This window comes from Corvus brachyrhynchos, unplaced genomic scaffold (assembly GCF_000691975.1).
Source record: "Corvus brachyrhynchos isolate BGI_N302 unplaced genomic scaffold, ASM69197v1 scaffold54, whole genome shotgun sequence".
Taxonomy (NCBI): Eukaryota; Metazoa; Chordata; class Aves; order Passeriformes; family Corvidae; genus Corvus; species Corvus brachyrhynchos.
The window spans coordinates 924,569-947,190 of NW_008237902.1; the positions used below are offsets into that span (position 1 = coordinate 924,569).

General features: G+C 38.4%; 1 protein-coding gene across 2 annotated transcripts in view; it reads right to left on the minus strand.

Moving 5' to 3' along the window:
* SPOCK1 (sparc/osteonectin, cwcv and kazal-like domains proteoglycan (testican) 1) overlaps window positions 1-22,478 on the minus strand; it is a 279,078-nt gene extending 256,600 nt beyond the window's left edge. For both annotated transcript variants that reach the window (XM_008632635.2, XM_017732962.1), the window contains exon 1: window positions 22,311-22,478. In XM_008632635.2, the coding sequence (XP_008630857.1) occupies window positions 22,311-22,478 (168 nt within the window). The remainder of the gene's footprint in view (window positions 1-22,310) is intronic.
* Window positions 22,479-22,622: the final 144 nt, after the last annotated feature.

The following is a 22,622-nucleotide window of genomic DNA, read 5'->3' on the forward strand; positions in this document are numbered from 1 at the left end:
GGAAGAATTGCCATATCAAATGCAATATCACAGGTAATAAAATCAATAGAGAAGACTGCCTGTATCTGAAATGACTGAACAGACAGAACAGACACACAGATTGATTGAGTAGAAATACCAGAAATCCCTTAGATTAGACCTGCAAATTTAAACAGATTTAAACTGCTAAATCATAATCCTCACATCCCCTTATACAGTTAGCACATATTATAAACTATAAACAAAGCAAGACATTAAGATAGCTCAGAGTTTGAATTTTCTTTTTTTTTTCTCCCCCCTTTATATTCAGAAGCTGTTACTACTCCCATAATTTTTTATTTTGTAATCATATTGGACATGACAAATATGAGTAGGTGCTTTGGAACTCTTCTATTACTTGAATTGTGCTAGTGAACAAATTCTAAAGGCCACGTGCAACAGCTTTCCTGTGTTCTGACTTGAAATGATTTTTTTTTGGCCTATACCTCTGTATTTTTTGCTTGAGGCTACTGACTTATAAAGCAAAGTACAGACGTTTCAGAAAAATAGGCTTCTTCTGATAGTATTATTTTCTTGTCTTTCAAGGGAAAGAAGCTTTAAATTAATGTGTAATGTTTAATATTTTCATGTAGAAAACATGACCCCACTAGAGGTAAACTTAACTGACTTGAGTGGGACCACAATTTCAACCTTAAAGAACAGGCATTTGAAAATTATAAATAACTAACATCTCTAAGTGGGTAAGAATTGAAGAATGCTGGGAGAAGTTCAAGTTCAGGAATAAGCATTTAATTTGATTTTGATCAGCAGCTGAGGACTGAGAGCTGCACATCAGCTACAGGAGTGTTCAACCACGGAACAAGAGCTAAAACAACCACTAAGGCCAGTTTAGTTTTGTTTAAAGTGAAAGCTTCAGAGCAGCAATATGTCACCAGACTGCTTGAAAATAATGGCAAATCTGTCCCAGTGACTAATCTTTGAGCCCTGCCAGCACTCAGAATTTAACAACACCGAAATGGGAAAAGAAAATAATGTCACCTTGTCATTCTGGAAAGGACCTATAATCAAAACCCTTGAAGTGGGTTCATAGAGAAGTATCAACCCCACTAAAACAGAAGGCAAGCTCAGCTTGAAAAGAATAAAATACATTTTGTGATCCCAGAAAGTAAAATACAAAATGGCACATTCCGTATCTCCAACAACACTTAGTCATTTATGTGGAATTGTCAGTAATTTATACTGCTTATTTGCAGGTCTGCCTGCAGCCTTACAGCCTCCCACTGAGATTTTGTCAGATTCCAAGCCTAGCAGGGTCAGGCGGGGTTAACTCTGGCGTGTAAGACCAGCTGCTACATTTTACCCTGCAGACAGCTGCATTTCAAAGGCAGGTAAAGCATTTCATAATTTCATGAAGTCTTAGGAATAAGTCAGTCAGTAGAAGATTTTCCTCAATACTCTTTGCAGGATTCAAACACATCTATTCTTTTGCCACTGTATTTGTGACTATGGCATCAACATATGGCCACCACACTAAACATAGCATTTCTGATTGCTTATTACCACAGTCTTCTTATCAGGACTGAGTGACTAAATTACTTTTGCAAAATAAATAGCTTTCCAGTGAAAGCAGACAGATTTTGAAACTTGTAACTATGCAGCTACATATTTGGGCTCAAAATTCAACCATAACCTAATGAAACGCATCACTAAACATAAATCCTGCAAACAGCTACAGAAGATGCTAATTTGGAGAAAGCAAACCAGCCCACTGAATTAATCATTATTCTTTTAAAATTGAACACCTACTTAAACATTTGCAGATTTGGCAACTCCAAGCGTTATGTCTATATATTTAACAAAACTGATAGTTAACATATTTGTACAGCTACCAAAATTCATACTGAATTTATGAATAATCAGTTTTCTTTATTTTAGACTCCTTTGAAAGGAAGGCATTCTCCTCACCTCCTTCCCAAAGCTAGCCTTTTTCCCTCTGGTTTTCCTATTTATTCACATCAGAAAAAAGCACCATACAGAAGAAAATATGGGTAAGTAGACACATTTGAACAGACTGCTGCAAGGAATATGGTTATTAAACTTCAGTTGATGTCACAGATTGCTACACCTTATTGTATCATACAAAAGAATCATAAGCAAAATTGTCAGAAGGCAACTGAATAGAAAGAGAACTTGTACTTGGCTGGCTGATAGAACCAAAAAAAGAAAGAGAAAGGTTATGTATTTTTTTTACTTCAAAATGTGAGGAAGCCAGTTGCTTGAACAGCTTACTGGGGTCTACAAAAACTCTGCTGGTTGCACTGGGGCTAAGCACAAATTTGAAAATACGGATTCATTGAAATTATTGAAAATATGACTGACTTTCATCCCTGTGGTTACACAGTTTGTGTACAGGTAAAGGGGAAGGATGCCACCAATTTAGCACATCTTTCAGAAAAAATGGAGTGGGACTCGGAGAGGCAGTGATTTGCATCACACAATTTTCTCAGGCTCTCCTGGAAACTGCTTTGACACACAAGTGATCAGATAAGTAGAAACCATGGTCTGCCATGAAGATAAGAGAACCAGGTGGGGGGTTATTATGAATTTCTGAAATATGCTGAAGCAGTATCTTCAATCTGAACATGATAAAGCTTTATCAGGGTGAGGACTTCACAACTTCATTATAACAACAATTTGTTTGACGCTTCTGGCAAGGTATCAAAACCATAGCATAGCCAAGCTGTCTGCTTAGTACTTCTGGCTACAGAAATTAGATAACACTATACTGACTTAATCAAAATAATGCAATTTAATTCCATGGTTATTTTACATCATAATGGTCTGCCTACCATTTTCCTGAAAGAGAGCATGACATTTACAAACTAAATTAATTTTTGTAGCACCTATAAAATGGTAAATACTCAATATAAAACATTAAACTCGGGTTTCAAATGGATCTTTTACATAATGAAACTTGCTTTATACAATACCTTTATTTCCTGTGTTAAATGAGTATAGCTGCTTTACATTAATGTTTATCCCTTATGCAGTGTTACAACAGGCTCTGTTCAATTTATTTGCAGGACAGACAAAATCACACTTGTTAATGATCTCCTGTCTAAGAGAAAAGTTAGTGTCTTTAGCTAGGCTTTAAACTTGCTGGAATGATAGTACTGATCTGGTAGCTATACACCACTTTCTCAGGAATCCAAACTCTTTCTAATCTGGTATCTCTAAATGACTTCCAGTGGAATCCAACACATTCCAAAACATGAGAAGCATTCAAAACATACCAACAAACTTCAGAGAGAGGTACCTCTCAGAAAAGAAGCTTGTCCTGTTGATTAGGGGTAAATGATGAAAAAATATGATAGTGCAGCCTGTAAGTCCCAGTGGAGAGTGTTGTACTAGGGTTTAGCCTCGAAGTTTAAGTGACATAAATTCCTTCTTCCAGAGTATAAAGAAATGATCCCATAGAGTTACAGAAGCAGAAATATCACTGTTCTCTTCTTTTAATATTTTGAGATCGGCTGTAATAGATTTCAAAATTACTACACTTAAAAGAAACTATGGCACTTTGCTTTAATGTGGGTCCTAGAAAAAAACATTAAGTGCACAAAAACTGGACAGCTAAGCCTTCCAGTTCATGTGAGAGGATTTGTATTATTAGATTCCTTAGGTAAGAAATGTATTAAACCCATTACTTGTTTCAGAGATATAGTAATAGTCACTTAGTCAGTAATGTTAAGTTTTATGGTAGATATAGCAATGAAGAACAGCTGCATCTTTGTGTCCTACCTACTCTCTTGAACTGAAGTAGGGATTTTCCTTCAGCTAGACAGTTTTTCAAAACTCCATGGGTTTTTTGTGAAGCTGTGATTAGGGAGCTTAAATAAATGCTTACAGTTATAAGTTGGACAGACTTCTAGAGAAATTAGGACTCTTAAGTAGTCTCTGCACTTCTGCCAAAGTTATATCATTTTTCAGCACTGGTTCACTCTTTCAAGTGCTGTAACCCCAGAGTGCAGGAATTCCTGGGCAGGAATATATACCAGTTTTCAGTGTGCCAGGTTTAAGATGAAAATCAGACTGACCACATCATCATCAGTTTGGATAAGATAGCTCTGTTCTGCTATGACTTACTGGCTAGCAGTATTTGGTAACAAACTCACAGGACTTGGTTAATGGAAGAAAATATTAAAGATATCTATTATAAAAGGAGGGGAGAAAGATTAACACTAGAAAAATGCAGTAAAGAAAGAGAATGGACAACAGAGATGACAGAGTGAAGAGTAAAAAAAAAAAAAAGAATGTGAAGTGCAAAATAAGAAGGTGCTGCAGAGTCAACTACAAGAGATACAGAAAGACACACCAAGAGAGAATAAGAAAAGAGATGGAGAAGGGGAAGGAAAGTGAAAGCAAAATCCACATGACTCTGAGGATCAGCTGTTAGACATCACAGTGAGAGCATGGACAGTTCAGAGACAAGAGTGAATCATTTCAGGCAGCACACAGCTGGGGAGAAGGTGTTTGCAAAAACCCAGGCATTCTAAAGGAAGGGCCTCAGAGAGCTTGAGCACAAATGCAAAAAAGACGCTTTCAGGCTGACAGATGCTCTGAGGTGGAAGATTTCTGTAAAGCTTTTTTAGTAGCAAAGTTTATAGCCATTACAATGACACATGGCTTCATTGTAATTTTCCATGTGAAAGGAGGAAAAAAGAAAAAAAAAAACCAACTAGCAAAAACTCTCCCCTTCACTGGACAAGTGAGTAAAGTATAAAAATATTCCCAAGCAAATGACAGCTTTTTAGTTCATCTTTACATCAAACAATGACAGCAGTTTGCATGACTCAGACAGATGATTCAGCTGTTATCCTCTCAGCTCACTCCAGAAAGGAGGGAAGAAGAGAAGCAGTTTATTTTTAAGTATGCTTTACTATCAAGATTATTATGAGAAACCCATTAAAATGTTTTCTTTCCTTGAGAGCTGAGTTCTTGCTTAAAATCAGCTTCAGAGATAAATAAGAGTAGATGGGTTCCTGGGAACCTGGAGACAAAGCAGGAAGCGTTAAAGAACAGAAAAAACCTATTTTGAAAATCCAAGATGCTTTAATTCTACTAAGATCTCTTTATCTAGGACATGAACCAAAATATTTTGTAACTAAATCTCTTTCAGGAAGCACATCACCTATCCCTATATTGCTGATGAATATGTCAAATACAGGATTTTAAATGTCACTGCAGAGTTTCCGAAGGGAGAGTGCACTGTCTAAAGGATAATCTATACTAGTAACAGCCCTTTCAGAAATACTGACTTAACCTTGTGTGAAACAGGAAGATATTCTATCTGGTTTCCAGGGACTTAGCTTGAGGCTAAAATAGTTACCAAATGGGTAAAAGTCAGAAAACTGGTCACCAGAAGGAAAAATGAAAGGCACTTAATTATTTTTACTTTCTCTACGCCACACTTCAAAATGGAGATAAGGAAACATCAATTTTTCATTCTCAAAGACTCTTTTCAGCTCTAGTATCACATTAAAATTCATAACTCAAAAAAATCATGAAAGTTTGGCCTCTGTTATCACAGTCTATTATTTCCATGGGAGAGTTCAACATGTTATAAGGGAATCCTACACAGCTTAGCTCACTGCAAAATACAGCAGAGGAGCAGATGGAATATTATTTATTTCTGAATGGAAACTGTAACAACATTATAGAATCATAGAACATGTCTACTCCAGTTGATAGCAAGGAGAACAGTAAAAAAAAAAAGCTGCCTGTTTTGCTTCTGAATATACCTTTGTTGACAAAGAAACTCTTAGAAAAAAGGTAAATTCATTCTACAGATAACTTCTTTATAAAATGTGCATACGGGTTTGGCAGAAAACGCTACAGATTTTTCTCTGAGAATAAACAGTAAAACTTATCTAAACAGGTTTATATTTAGGCCTAAAACTCTTAACATTAAACAGTAGTTTGTATAACTGTAAATAAGCGTGTGAATAATTTTTATATAAACAAACTGCCAGAGACAGTTTTAATCTGGGTTAGTTTTTTTTGGTTTTTTTTAAATTCAGGGTGTTTTGCCCTCAGAATCTCAGTAATAGGGGCCTTAGTGCTTCATACTGCCAGAACATCTCAAAAAATGCTAGTGGATCCTTTCCACAGAGATCTCAAGCACATTAAGATTCCTCTTCCAGAGCAGACATCCCGCTTCCTGCAGACATGCAGAAATCCCAGTGCTCTCTTGGCATAAAATTGCCAGAAGTGCCAAATGATTTAGTGGCCTCTCCCACTTAGTGCAGTTGTACCCAGGCCAATTATCAATGCTCTCCCAGGCACCAATCTAGGAGCCTTGCCAGTGGTACAGGGATAAAAGCAGTCTGTGGATAATGGATATTCTTTTTAACTCTGGCTGGTACTTTGTCATTTCATTTGTTAAGTGAGGCTGGACATGACTTTTAGTCTGGCATTTTCTTATTGTTTTTATTATCCAAATTACAGTGACAGCTCCTACTGCTTCACTTTTGGGAATTTGTTATGAAATTGTGAAGCACGATCTAAAGTCTATCTCTGAAAAACAGACTTATTTTTCTCATATTCAGTAGGGTAAAAAGACTGTACAGATTAAAAATCCATATATTTTGCTTTGCTTTTCAGAAAGTAAAAGCTGAAAAATAAAAAGGAAACTATTTATGTAACAGAACTGATGAGGCTAAAGTGAAGGAGGAGCTATTTCCACAGCGCTCTAGCATTTGCTATTTGTGTACTGTGTTCATGTGAAAGCAAATGATAAAAGAAGTGCTCTTAACTAAGCACAGAAGTGAAATCAGTGTCAGATTTACAAGGAGCAATGAACTGGAACACATGGAAGGAAGGCTGGGTAGTTGCTGTGTTCTATGCAGGAATACACAGGAAGTCATCAACCGTCCCCTGCTTCTGTAGTCTCTGTGTACAGGCCTGGTAAAAAGGATTTATAGTGCTCAGAAAGGGTAAGCAGGCAAAGGCTGAGCACTGCTGCTGGCATATGGAAAGGAGGTGGGAGGAGAAAGAGCTGCATGATCACAGCAGGGTCCAAATCTTCCAAGGTTTGATTTAACACTGCACTTGTTAGAAAGCTCAGAAAGGCAGCAATGCCCCCAAAGCAGGAATTCACTCTTTAAACAGTGTTTTGGACAAAAGTAAGCAACAACTTGCATTCTGCCCCTCCCCAGAAAGAAACACTCCCTAGGCAGCAAATGAAAATTTGCTTTATGAAATTCCTTTTTATTTTGCTTCTGTCACTCCTCCCAGTTGTTAACAATACGCTGTTTACTCCCCATCATTGGATTTCATTGGTCTTCTCTAGCACCATACCAAGCACACTTTTCATGTTCTGTTGCTGAGCTATCAATTTTCAAAACAAAAGTCAAGTCTTCCACTCTCAGTATGTTCCTGAGGTTATGACCCCCGTGCTTTCTCAAACTATCCACAGCCACTCAACACACAGCCCTAAGTACTGGGCTGCTGGTGGCACTAGGAGAGGGGATTAGGTGGCCTTAATTTCTTCCTCAGCTTTTTGCACAGTCACATTAGTGCAAGTTACGGTCTAAGCTGGGAGGACCTATTCTCAGCTCAGCAGGTAGCTGTAAGCCCAGTTATTATGGGGAACACCATGTAATTCTTTAGCTTTTGAAGGCAGTTGGCGTTTCAAGTCGCACATCTGCATTAACTTCAGACACGGGGTGATAGATACATCATTTTGTCTATCCCATACTTTTAGCAATTAAAGCAGCATCTTCTGAAGCCATGAACATGGAACTATGAGCCATCAAGGTCATGTTCAGCACCCACTATGAGACAAGGCATCTTAAAAATTAACTGAAAGCTTCAAAAACAAGGGAGAGAGTGGAACTCTACTGGGCAAAGTTCCTACGACTCATGGGCCTGTTGGCTCAGGTGGTTGTAATAAGCTAATGTTTTCTGGGAATTCTGGGTGAAGGAAGCGATTCTGACTAAAGTTTCAAATAGCTTGGGCTTAATTCTGCTATGGGGCAACTGAAACTGTATTGCTTTTGTAGCTTTTGTAACGGAACACCAAGATGGTTGAGACTGTTTTGATAATCTCTAAATTGGAAATATTTCAACTAACTTAGAAAAGGCTATTTCTGAACCTGAACTGGTTTTAGGAGGTCAAAAGGAAATGGACGTACACGAGTCCCAGGAAAAGTCAAACCCTGTGCAAGTGCTGTTCTTTCAGTAAACTTAGCTGAAGTTTGTCTCTGGTCTGAGCAAAACACCCTTAACAGGAGGAGCACACTGAGAAGGAAGAGAGATTGTCCACACAAAAAGACCTCATACTGACATGGTTGCTTTAATTTAGTTCTACTACTGACCACATCAATTGAAGATAAAGATTAATTATTTATATTATAAAATTTATATTGGTCAGCAGTCCTTGCAAAGACAACAGCCCCCAGTGAACTCTCAGCTTTTGTACAATCAACACAGAAGTGTTTCCATCTCAAGAGTTTTATGATCTAAATACATTCAAGAATCATAAAAAACCCTGTCAGCTGGACTGAATAAGCACTAACAATTCATTCAATCTTGTCAATGCAGAAACTAGTGCAGTAGGAAACTTTAATTTTCACAGTGAAAAAATTTTGACTCGGTTTTGCATGGAAATTGAAGATGAAAATTTTAGAAAGATGTTTAGGCAAACACAACCCTACTGTATTCTGTGAACTATTTACTGTGGGGAGATATAGGGATTTCACCATGGAAGAAGAAAACATAGCTCACAATATATTTAAATTTATAGTTCAGCATCTGGAGAAAAACAGGAGCTATCAAAGAGCATTTCATTGGCTATTACAAATATCCTCCAAAATATTACATACATAGAGGGAATGGCACCACTGTCCTCACAGAAATATTTTATGTCTGCATCCATAGAGTCTGCAGGGAGAAGGAGTGATATAGTTTCACAGGGAATATCCAGTTCACTGTGAGTTGAAGGTAAATACAGGTCGTCTCACAGAGATAAACATCTCAACATGGGTTCATTTATCTTTTTTTAAGAAAAGATAAAAGCAAAAAAGAAAATGTGATCTCGACTAGATTGGATGGTTGCAATAATCCATTCAGCTCCTTTGGGATGGAGGATACCATATTTCAACTTTATAGATGAAAAACAGATTTAGCTTATTTTTCTCTTTAGCAACCTTCTCCTTGCTCCTACCTCTCCTTAAAATCAAATATTTTTAAGTTTTGAATTTGGAACATGGAGTCATGCAACTACTCAATCAGCCTTTACATCCAGAATCTCATAATTTCGAACATTACCTCATACAAATCTCAGTGATTGTGCCTGCAGGGCTACCACTGCCTTCTAAAAAGATTACATGGACCAAAAGAAACCACTTTGTTTTGCCCTCTGGCTTTCTATGTGAAACAAGTGTCATGGTGAAATGCTGACAAAATTGTCTCTTGTTTTCCAGCTTTGAAAAATTGCAGCACCATGTTAATGCTGGAAGCACACAAGCGAAATATATACGTGGGGCTTTTTGATTTGTTTTGTTGGGCGTGTTTTTTGATTAAGCTACAGTACAATAGTTACTGAAATTTGAGCACAGAAAAACTAAATTGTTCCCTGCTGTGCAGATATAGGGCAGGGGAATGGGGAAATCTTATGGACATTTTGCTGTACTTCCCCTATACATAAACTCATACATAACAGGTTTCAGCTTTGCAGAACAGTAAAGGCTGAACTTCATCCTTTTGCAGCACAAGACATGAGCATCCAGGAGATACTTTTTAAGTTTAAATGTTTTCCATGCTTTATATATGTCCTACACACTGAGTTACACCGTTAGAAATTATTTTCCTACTTTACTCCTGCACCACTGTATTGAAGCATCATCCAAGGGAACAAAATCCTTCCCAAATAAGCTTGCAGCAGCACATGATCACTCGATGGATGCTCTGTTTTAAACCAAGCTTTTGCCATCTGTTCCTCTGCTAATTATGAATGCTACAAATATCCACAACTACATTGAAAGGAAAAAACTGATTAAAGTGCATATATTCTTTCTACCATGCATCTTTGTTGTTTATCTCAAATGGAAAGCAATACCACCCACCACACAAGTCACACAGTAGGAAGACCACAGAAGGACAGATGTTTAGAGCTTCTCATTTGGCAATAGGCCACTGGTGATTGCTTGGAGTCCAAAATGTATTGTGTGTACTCAGCAAGACAAGCTTAAAACTGTGCCCAGAATCACACACACATCTGAAGTGGGGCTTGCCAGTAGCTTTGCTCACAAGAACCCTTTGCTGCCCAAGTCAGGGTCACCCAGGATGCTGCTCAGCAGGTAAATAATTTTCAGCTTCATTCTTCCTAAATCCCTTCCTGTTCTCCTCTCCCTCTGACCCTAACACTATCATCAACCTGTCATTTTGGAATTCCCTTTAATGAAGTGAAACATGGTTTTCCTCATCTACCTTTTCCCATTCTCTCTGTGTTTATAGATTCATTACCTGCTATACATGCAGACGTGTCAAGTTCTCATTTCCTCTTTCTGCCACGTATTTTCCATGAGGAGAAATCACTGGGCTTTAGTACAGATTGTTCCAGATATGATTTCTCACCTAATGGAGCATGTCTCCATTTCAGTCATGACTCCTCTACCTGGATCCACTAAATTATCCAGCATTCATTTGCCTATGACACAGACAGTATGCTTTGGGGCTTATGGATTTTTTTGGTGTTAGGGGGCTTTTTGTTTGGTTTGGTTTCTTTTTTTAGTTTTATTTCCTTGCACCTATAGATTCTCTTTCTAAGAACTAACTGAAGAAAACACATTTATTCCATTATTGCTGTTTCACTAACTTCTAATTTCAGGGAGCTTCAGCTTTAAAATCAGCCATGCCTTAAGGATCTTATTTTATAGCATCTTATTTTATATCCACATCTCTCCTTAGTGAGTTCAGATTTTATAGACAACCTTTGTGTCATTCTGTAGGGAGCACATCAACTGCACCATCCCTGATATATCAGTAATGGGTTTGCAATTATAGCGGCAGGTTTCAAAATTGCTTCCTATTTGCAGCTACTTTCTTTGCTAATGGAAACTGCAGCACATGCCACATCTGTCTGTATTTGTACATTGCCCTGCTGTAATAGAATATTGCTCGCTCTTGATTACATAGGGACATATTCTGCCATTTAAGTGTGGATGCAGTATCTCAACAAAAACTGATGCTAAGGTTGTGCAGTTACTTAAAAAGGTACTGACAGCAAAATATGGCCCATAAGAAGTTGTTTGGATTTCTTTCTCCTTTACATACTGAGATAGGACTATTTGTGATGCCATATGTTACTTTACAAGTGGAAGTTTCAATATATTTTATCATGGTTCTAAAATTGTTTATAGTAGCTTTTCTTGAATGCTCAAAAATTGTTGATCTATACCCATTAAAGTTTCTTGTACTTGTGTTCAGCCTTCTTCTCTCTTTTACAGGGCACTGCACACGGATAGGAAATGCTTGCTCACAATCTCCAACAGCACTATTTCCAGGGGAAAAGGAGATCTCAGGTTCTAAGTTCATTACAAGTCACAAAACCTTGCCTCTGCCGAGCATTTTAACATTTGTTAAGATAAGGCACATGAAAAGACAGAAAGCACTTCTTCATGAGAAGAGACAAAGGCTTTATAAAAAGGAGACTAAATATAAAAACAGACATTTGTGTCACATAAGGATCCTCATTTCAGTCCATCTTGCCTCATATTCCAGTGAAAATAAACCCTTAAGTGTCTTCTTATATCCAACTTAACTTTGTTATATAAGCATGAAGAGACTTATAAATCTGTGGTCACTGATCTGAATCACTGTATACTTCCTTACAAGCAAATATATCAGGTTTACCAGCTTCCTTCTTGCTGCATAACTGCAGTTCTATGCATAACTGATAGTATGCAGTATTTCAGCAGTTTATATTTATTCTAATTAAATGTGGCACAATTTCGTTTTGGATGCTGCTGCCCTGAGTGAACCATAATGTAGAGATTCATGGTTGTGCTTAAGGAATACTGCAGACAATTCTGTATTTAAACCACTAATTATCATATGTTTCTAGATATCCTTGTTGAATACAGCACTCCGGTTTTCTTTTATTGAAACAGCATCTTTTTTAGACAAGTTTAAAAAAGATCAGTAGATGTAAAATACCTGAGCCTCATGAGTTTCACTAGATGTAGTTTAACATAAAAATAAAATAGATAAAGGAAATCCACTTTGGCTAATATCTCTGCTTTAAGGGGAAATACCTAGTCCCCCTCCAATATGCTATTCACCTAGCATTAAATAAATAATAAGTAATGCTTAGCTAGCAAAAAAGATTGCTTACCCTGACTTCACTTAAAAAAAAAAAAGGAACAAAATTTATCCCTTATATACCTTGAGTGAAGTTAATGTTATCAAACAAGAAATGAATCTGGGCCAATAAACACTGCTGTCAGATAGTAGCACATATATCCACAGGAAGAACACAGACCTGTTAAGCTTTGTCTTTCTGTATTTCAGCACAGTTCATCGCCCCGCAGAAGAGCACTGTCCTGGGACTTGCACGACATAAATTTTGTTGTTATATCTGGCATTAGCTTGATGGATAACTCTGAACCAGCTTTATCCTCTGCTTTCACATCTGTCTAATCTAGATATACATCCCCGTGTGCTTAACCACGTCGGAAGAGTGCTTTCCCACGTAGCACAGGATGCCACAGAAAGCTTCAGGACTCTTAAGTGAGAGGCAGGATCCTCACTCGTGCTGCGTAGCCCAGTCCCCTGAGTAGCTCCAGCTCCGGGCAGGCACTGCCTGTCCCCTGAGATGCTCCAGCCCCGGACAGCTCCGGGCAGGCACTGCCTGTCCCCTGAGATGCTCCAGCCCCGGACAGCTCCGGGCAGGCACAGCCCGTCTCCTGAGATGCTCCCGCCCCGGACAGCTCCGGGCAGGACACGCCCGCCTCCCCCCGACCGGCGCGGAGCAGGCCCAGCCGGTTTACTGAGATGCTCCAGCTCCGGACAGCTCCGGGCAGGACACGGCCGAACCCCGCCGCCTGCGACGGACACTCAGCAAACCCTGCAAGAGCCAGGGCTACACGTGCTGGCAACACAACAGGCACATACACGGACAGAATGAGTGACAGAGTTGTTCTAGAAATCAACTGTTCAAAGTATAACAGACTCTTGTTATTCAGCGAGAAATGCCAGGGAATTCTGAATTCTCTCTAACTGATTTATAAAAATATTTACCAACTGCAAGCAACTTCTACCAACGACTTCAAGGTCCCTAGTACACACAGCAACACTATTCTAAAAGCAACGTTTTCCACTCCCTTGAAGAAACAACTTAGCCTCATTTCTTCTTAAGCCTACAAGTATAATTTTCAGCCTCTCTCCCATTCTCTAAAATGTAAGCATCCCCCTACTCAGTTCCAGTGACTGCAGCTGCCTCTACCTTTCTACATCAATGTTCTGTCCAGGTTCAAGTTCTCTAACTGCTACCACTTGAAAAGAAAGTCAGAAAGGCCAATATAAAACCACTAGAAGACAGTGCTGAAACAAACTTCTGAATGGACAGCGGAAGACAGGGAAGGAAGGATGAAGACAGATCTCCAAGTTAAAAACCACATAAAATTTATGCTGTGCAATTTCAAATGAAACTGTGTACACAGCTGAATTTCCTGACTAGACAACTTCAAAGCAACCTGCATAGACAGACAAGTATCACTTACCTCTATCAATCCCCGTGTTAGTGAGAACTCAACTGTAAGATGTGATATATTGAAGCCTTTTTCAAAAACTAATCTGGGTATAGTTACTCTAACAGTAATTTTTAATAAAGTATTTTTCTACATACCTGGGAGAAAGCAATCAGTGAAGTAAATTTATGACACAAAGTTCATTAAGAGGACAGCTAAGATCACAGAATTAATTTATGTCCCATGTACCTATTTAATGAGAATGATTTTCTGTTACCCTGGATTACAAGCCAAGTCACAGAAGTGACAGATAAAGACCAATCTACTCCCTGCCAAAGCCACTATTGAGTAGCTTAGCAATTTATCTGTAAACTGAATTTTGAATCATATCTTAGCCTTGAAAGTCATTAGACATTAGATGTTCAGGCCAAACGTGTAATTCAATTTTAGCTGCCAACCTGCTACAGCAAATCCCCCAGTGATAACTGCTGGAGTTACCTAGCTGATGACAGGCTGCTTACTCAGAGTTAAGACTTTGTAACTCAGCAGCAGTAAGTCCCTATCTAAAGCTGAAAGAGTTAAGTGGTGGAAGTACAGAAAAATCCCACCGGAGGCAGCAGCATCACCTTAACTTTACTGCTTCAACTCTGCTTTCTTGTTGTGGTTGAAATCTATAAAATGTGTACTTTGTAGACCACAGATGTTTGATTTTCAGATAGTTTGATTCTTCAGGGACTTTGAGGGAGATTTTCTATTTATGCTGGCCAGACACGTGATCTTTCAGGCTTTTCCAATTCTACAGTGTCCTCCAAAAGGCAAAGAGAACTGTTTCATCTAACTGGTCTGTCACATACAGTTGTTCTTTGTCTAAGAGAACGGGAAGATGAGGAATACAAGAATCAAACTCAGGCCTCACTAAAGTCTTTGACAGTTTGGCCATCAGCTTCAATAAAACCAAGACTTCACTACAGCTCCTTTGAACAAATCTCAGTTTTGGTTACGTAAGGAAAGGAATAATCAAACAGTCCTTGCATAAGCAGATGTTATCTAAAAGAAAAAGGTTTTCATATCCCAGATGTAATATTTGAACTCTGCTTTCCTCATGAAGTCCTACTTCTTGTAAAAGCAGCTCAGCTGCCCCACCCCAAATTCAGACAGGCTTGCATTTTACCCTCAAAACATGCACACATTGATAAAGACACACTGACTGGAATTACGTATCTCTAGCTTCATGGTTAAAGCCATAAGTATAATGAAAATAGTTAAAATACCTGAGAGACCCCACGCCCCCCCAAAAAATAAAGGTAATAATCTGCCTGATGGTCAAAACAGGGTATCAGAAATAGGCTTTAACTTGTAACTTTTGGTCCTTGAGAAAAATGGACCTGTTTTTCTCGACCCTTATCCAGGACAACTTACCTAAAATAAAACTGGTATCATTTACCCATGGATATCAGAGCTTGATAGCAGCTCTTACACTAACAGACATCAGAACTCAACCTCCTATAATAAACACTGACACGGTTTGATGTGACATATGGCTCATTAGTGTGGCATTTTTTCCTTTTTTTTCTTTTCTTTTGTGAGTTTCTCAGGAATCTGACAAAATTACAATCTGAATTTGGATTAATACAAGCCTGTATGGAAAAGAAATCTCTCTGGGGTGGGGAAGACAAAACAAGGGCAAGCAGTAGAATACAAGAATGGTTACTCTAAAAATGCATAAAACATGTTAGTCAGAACTTCAAATCTACAGAATTTCATGGTAGGGATATGATTTTTGACTGGAGTCTGCAGAACCCTTCTGTAAGTGAGGAAACTATTAAAGTTATAATTTGAAACGTAATACGGAAACTAACACCCTAGTTTTGTACTGACCCACTTAACTTTAGAGTCTTAGGTAATTCCTAGGGAAGCTGGGTAAGTGTCAGTTAATTAGAAAAAGCTGGCTCTCTTTACCTTCCAAGTTAATTATTCTGACATAAATGCCATTATTTTTCCCCTTGTTCACTGCAAAAGGAAAGTGTCAAGTTTGAGACAGGCTTTTTTAGAAAGCATATCTCTTCTGTTGTAAGAAGCTGATTATGCATTACACTTGCACAGAATCAAGTGTTTCAATAGTTTTCCTATTCTTTTAAATTTCATGCAAGTACATCTCAGCTGTACTTTTTGATCACATTTATATTCCAGCCTTGTCCCTCTGTTGAGTAAGAATTGCTCTAAGAGACAACCTATGCTAGGAGTGCCTGGGTAGACTTATAAATCACATTTCAACTCTGTTGTACTTCAGATCTGCTGGAATACACACACAGAGTCTTCACCTTCAATTAAATCTCAAGGTGGGCTTGGAATGATAATCTCCTGGGAAGCCAGCCTGAAGTGTCTGTGTCCTGTCACAACCCAGCCACTTGGTACATCCATTACCCAGCCTGCAGATATTCTTCAAGTGTACTGTAACCTTCCTTATGACTAAATTCACTACAAATAATTAGCAGGACCTGATTGGTTTCTCATATATGTAACGAATGCACTGATAACTGCATCACAGAAAAACCTGTGCTTACATTTGAGGTGAAGAAAGAAAAAGAGATATTCTGTTAATAAATTGTTGGCAGAAAAATACTTCACTCTTCCTGTAGGTCTAAATACAACATAAAAGAAAAGAAAATGTGATTTCAAATCCCTGGTAGTGAGACCCCATTGAAGGCAGGTGTCTGCCAGGGAACAGACAGCAGAAAGAACCCAGTCTACAGAAATGACCTCTTACTTCAAAAATCCCACCAGACCAGGAGATACTTGGATGTCACAGACCAGGTTCCACCACACTGAATGGATAGGGAGCAACGCAACACCCAGCAAGGGGCTTTAAGCCTTGTAGACACATGATATAAAAGCACAAGGCCTTTAGAATTCCCAAATCCAGGTTCTTCTATCACTGTTCATTACATCATAATATTTTTTGTTAAGATACAAGCTACTTATTGAAAATGAAGTGCTCATTTAGATAACTTTTAAAAATATAACTGTGGGTGGAGTAATAACCTTATCCCTAAATTTATCAGTGAGATTATTTTTGTTGCCAATTATCTATTGATTCATCTCATCTTGATACAATGCTGGATTTGGTGTCCTTTTCTCATTCTGAAGAAAACCTACTCCTATGTAATTACTTTTTTGAGAGTAAACTAATACATTTTATTATTTTAAAACAAAGTCTTTTCTCCTATGATGCTGGAAGGCCTTTGGATCACCAACTCCCTAACAATTTTTCTTGAATTTCACTGATCAGAAGTGCTCACAATATTCATAATTAAGTAGTCCCTTCTATTGTACATTTTTACTTCTTCAACAGAAGCAGAAATCTTTAATTTTCTGCATTTCTACAATATATTTGCTCTCCTCAGAATAGCATTACTTTTGTAACTTAGAAAACTCTGCAAATCAATGAAAGTACACAGGTTTTCCCTCTCATCTATTTCAAGCTGAGCTGCCAGGACCCAGAATAAATTTGTGTTAGCTCTCAATTCCATGACCTTCCACTTTGTACTTTTAAATTTCATTTCATTTCTATTACTTGAGTTCCCAAGGTCTTCCAATTTTGCCTGCTTGGTATTCCAACCCTTCTCAGTACCGGTCATGTTTTCCAACTCTCTGCTATCAAGTTTCACTAGCACACTTCTAGTTTGGGGCTAAAAAAATCAGAGAAAGGTAAGTGCCAAGAAGGTGAAATGCAGTGAAGAAGTGTGAAGAGCCAGCCCGAAGGACAAAAACTCATCAGTGGCAAAGCCAGAACAATACAAATCCCCCAGTTCCTAATCCTGTATTTGTTTTGTCACCCTGACACTGCACTTCTGATCAGGTGTGAGGAGGAATTCGCAGGCTCAGAAAGGTGATGTACATTAATACTGACAAAACCGTCCCTTCACTGGTTTGTGTCAGGGTAGCCTATGACCAATCTGAGAAGCTAATATCTAATCTCTGATAACTATCCTCATCAGGAATCGTTATGTATGTGTAACTATTTATCCCCAGTAAGTCTGAGCAACGTATACACACAGACGATGACATTTCATGCTTTGCTTCTTAGGCTTGCACAGTCTCAGAGCATCTCCAGTCATAAAATGCATGGGGGTTTTAACATGATAGCCTGAACTGCAACTCTGTACGCAATAGAATTTAGAGAAACAGCTTAGTTAATGCTCAGAACGTGGTCTGGCAGCCTGCCATGCATAAACATGCACTGAAACCAGAGTTCATGCCAAGATTCTTAGCTTTCAACTTCATAGAAATTCCTTGTGTGGTTTATACTAGATCCTCTCAGTACGTTTAACTTTTTTCTTCCTTTTTGCAGTTTAATCCGTGGTTAGTTGAACTTATTACCTTTTTTATATATAAGCATTAATAATGTAATAGACATAACTTCAAGTACAAGTAATAGAATTAGTCTGTTCATATAATTTCGATTAAAGGCAGACCTAACACTAAAATGACATTTATTCTGTGCCAAGCCTCTATGAACACAATGGGATGCTGCAGTGTGACCTATTACAATAACATGTATGGCTATTCCCATAACAAATGCTTCCTCAGACTCATAAGAATTCACTTCACGTTCAGCTATCAAATCTATTCTGAAGCTCCTCTCAAGCCAAAGGATCCCTCTCAACAGGTTTGATCAAAAGATCGAGGCCTTCTTATTTGGGTTCATAATATCAGAAGGTCTAATTTGACTTCCATATCCCTGATGTCTGCTTTTTCAAGCCTCAAATCTGAACAAGGGAAATAGCTGGATGTCCTCCCTAGAGAGTGCACCTTGCTCACTTTTTTCTTTTTCCAGTAATAATTACATTGATTTAGTTTTTGTTTTTTAGAAACTTACTAGTCAGTTACTTAAGTATGTACCAAGCCACATTCAATATATGGATTAGGTGAATAATAAATTCCAGATTACCACAGATTCTGAGCTCCATCCTTTCTTATTGACAGCTTCAACACACAGTTGTGAGGAAGAGAAATACTATTATCCCCAGCTATAAAATGCAACTTAAGACAGACCTAAGATTTTGTCATGTATCAGAGTCCATGGCAGACAAGGAAAAAGGGGTGAAAGACAGACCAGAATAACAGATTCAGATTGCACTAAAAACTTATTAATACAACAGACATTACACTGCTATTGATGCTGGGCAGATGTAAAATATACAAGATTTTCAACAGCAAATGTTTCACAACAGATCAGTCACATTGGTCTTACTATTTATTTACAGCTCTGTTTGTTTTTAAAATGGAGAACTTAATCAACAAATTGTGTTCAAATCACATGAAAAGATTGTATTGTAAATTATTGCTTTAGATAGATCCCTTGAGGCCTTTGGAAAATGATGACACATTTCACACTATTGAGTTCAATCAGATTTAAAGTTGGCATGATTCTGTGGCTGTAACACAGATTTCAAATGAGGTATACTTCTGTGCTCTCTTTTCACAGAAAAGTAGCAACTGCTGAGACTGTAAGTGCAACTACCATGCTGTCTTTGCCCAAAAGAAATATGGATCATACTAAAAAAAAGTCAATCAATAGCTGTCTTCTCAAATCAGGCCATACTGGCCCATAGCTCAATAAGGCTGACCAACCAATTGATTTTGAAAAGAATAACTGAAAAAGTTGAGAAAAGCTTAATTTAAAATTTTATATTCAATTATATATCATCTGAGTAAACAACCCATCCAGTACTGCAACATTATGACAGATTTATATGCACATCTGTGTGTGCAGATGTTTGTGCTGATGCACATAAAATGGCCACACCCAAATCCATCAAATCTCAGCTCCATACCTTCATTGTTTCCCCCACTGTACAGAAGGGCACAGGTATGTAAATAATTGTGCAAGTATGTTTATATAACATGACAAAAATTTCAGAGAGCAGCTAAGGGTAATTGTGCTAATTACTGCAACCTTGCCTCTGCTGATTTACAAGGTATGAAGCAGGGTTTCTGCCCTGGGGTAACTGTAGCGTCAGATCCAAGAAACTTCTAACTGCAACACCATTTCTGTACTCCAGCCTCCTGTGCAAAGCCCACATTGAGAAGCTCATGTAGTCATGATGTCTATAAAATTAGTTTATTAGCTTGGCAATGAAGGGAAGAGGGAACACAATTTTCCTAGAAATCAACACTTATCAACAAAATGCTCATCTAGTCCATACACAGCAATTATACTGTTATGATGCAGCTCATCAGGCAGCCTTTTAAGAAAAGTTTTAACAAATATTTTAACAATCTATCCCCAACAGCACAGCCATGAAGTAAGGACCAGACTTCTTCTGACATCCCTGCATGCAAGAAGTGTACTGTCGCTGCTATACCTGTTATGCTGGCAGCAACTCTACCTATGCATGTCTTCATCTGTAGACAGAGAACTTCTCACGGAAGATTATGATCCAGTAAACCAATTTGGTAGAAGACAAGTAATTAAGTGGTTCATTACATATGTAAGCTTTTTATATTTTAAGAAAAGGCTTAGTAGGAGATGATTAGTAGTCTCTGTTAATTTGCTCCATAAAAGGTTTAATGAATAATCATACATAACATGCTAGTTTTGAAGGAATTAAATACAACCATTAAGATGGCTGATAGAAAGATACCTAAGGTTTGCATGAACTTTATACTATTTGCTTTTGCTTGGTATACCACTGGTTAAGGTGGTTTTTTCTTTTAGATAAAATGATTCTCCCGATAAAAAAGAGTTTTGAGGCCTTATGGGGTATTTTAGAATTCTCAGAAAGTCAAAAAAAGCATTTGTAGCTGTGAAATCTTAAAACATGAGAGGTGTTCTTCATGAACATTTTCCACAAGAAGAGGAATAGTTTCTCTTCACTTGTGAGACTGGGGAAAGGGAAATAAGAGAAGCTGCAAGGATTCCAGTTTTAAAGAGAAAAGGAAGAGGGAAGTGGAAAGAGGGAAGTGGAAATAATAAAAATCACACAAAGAGGAAAGCAGAAAACATAAAAACTACATAAATTTAAATAAAAGCTTTAAGACTTGTGGTTAATAGGAGGCCTCCATTTGTAAGGAGGCTCTTGAAAGATGTCCCTTGCTATAAATCTGTCTCTAGTTAGAAGTGTTTTCAGATTAATGTGTCAGTCTTTCATTCAATTTACCATTTTCAAATGCTGCTCAATTCTCACATCAAGTGGGATGGAGAAATTAACAAGCAAAATCCTTAACCTCTGGTCCCCAGAAGACTAAACCAGATATTAACAAAGATTCCCTTGAAGTCTAATCCCCTTTTCTATATGAGAACTCAGCAGTCCCAGTAGGTGGATGTGATCAGTGGCTGCCCATGAAGACACACTCCAAGATAGCTATAGCTGTTAACTGATACCATTGCTAAGGCCACACTTGGTTATGCTGAGATTGAGAGCAGCATTTCTCACACAGAGATGACCAAAACTACAGAAAAACACAGGGAGAATAAGCTAAGCAGGGACACACCACATTTAACTGTAATACCTTGATTCCCTTTGCAAAGTGAGATACAATTTTAAGATCACAGAGACAAAAGCATCGAAGTTTAACTTGTTAATATCCTATAAAACACCAGGATTCCTAAATAAGCAAACAAATTCTTGCAGAAGGGTACTACCAGAACTGCTAGCCAGCTCTAGTCTTCTCTTTCTTGGAGTCTCACTGTGGCCACGGTGCACAAATTCCAGACAATAAAGAACACTTAACCTCGCTGTGCTCATGATCAACACGAACATTAACACTTCCACCACACAGTCTTGGGCAGAGTGAAGCAGGGTTTTCTGTGTCTGCTCCAAAAAAGCTTTTTCAGTGTACAGACAACAGAAGTAAAAGGAACTCCTTAAATATTACTTTTATTAAAAATGTTGCATTTCCCTTTCTGTTGTCATTGACTCAATACAAATGATTGTATTCAAACTAAGGGAAGTCTAGAATTAATTTTGAGCTCAAGAAAGTAATTTGTTTTATACAGATAACACATCATAACACATCCTGAAGCTACCCCTGTTTTCCAGATTGCAAAAAAAAAAAAAAAAAAAAAAAAAAAAAAAAAAAAAAAAAACACAAAAACCACACTGCTGCTTCCTCCAACACTATAGAGCCTCAAAGATCTCTATAAGCAGAATTGACAATAAAATCCTTTCCACAAAAACTGCAGGCACAAAAAGCTTCGCTGTTTACCACCTTGTGGCTTGAACTGGTAAGTATTCCTTCTTACACACACACCATTCCATCATTTTTCAGTTAACCAGACTCTTAAGCAGCAAGCACAGAAACTTCACTCAAAGTTCCTCCCCAGAGGAAAATCGAAGACCGTAAGAACAGAGACTGACACGGAGCCCATGCTGCCCCAATCGATGGGGTAATCAAGAATGCCAGCACTGTCTGTCCAGCTCCCAAACATCTCTGAACATCCCTCAAACAAGCAGCAACCGGTTGCCCAAGCTGCATTTGTCTTCTATGCACAGCTCCTCACAGCCAGCAGCCCCCCTGGAAGGATGCTACGGTCAATGGAACGAACAAAAAGCATGCGGTAAAGGTAGAAGTACTTACATCCCGGAATTTGTTCCAGTACTTGTCTTTATCGTACTGCGAAACGGTGCTCAGCCATTTGTCGTTGTCCAGGAAATTGCCATGATTGCTGTTACTCGTGATGATTTCAGGATGCCGGCTCTCCACTTGCAGGAAGCACCAGGCAGCGATCACCAGCACCCCCGACATCTGCAACGAGAGGAGAGGACCGGAGAGAGGAGCGGCGAGGGACAGCAGGGCAGCAGCGGCTCCGCGGGCACGGAAGTTCTGAGGGGACCCAAGTTGGGGCCAGTCGCCCCTCACGGCCCTCGCCAACTTCTGGCTGCGGAGCTG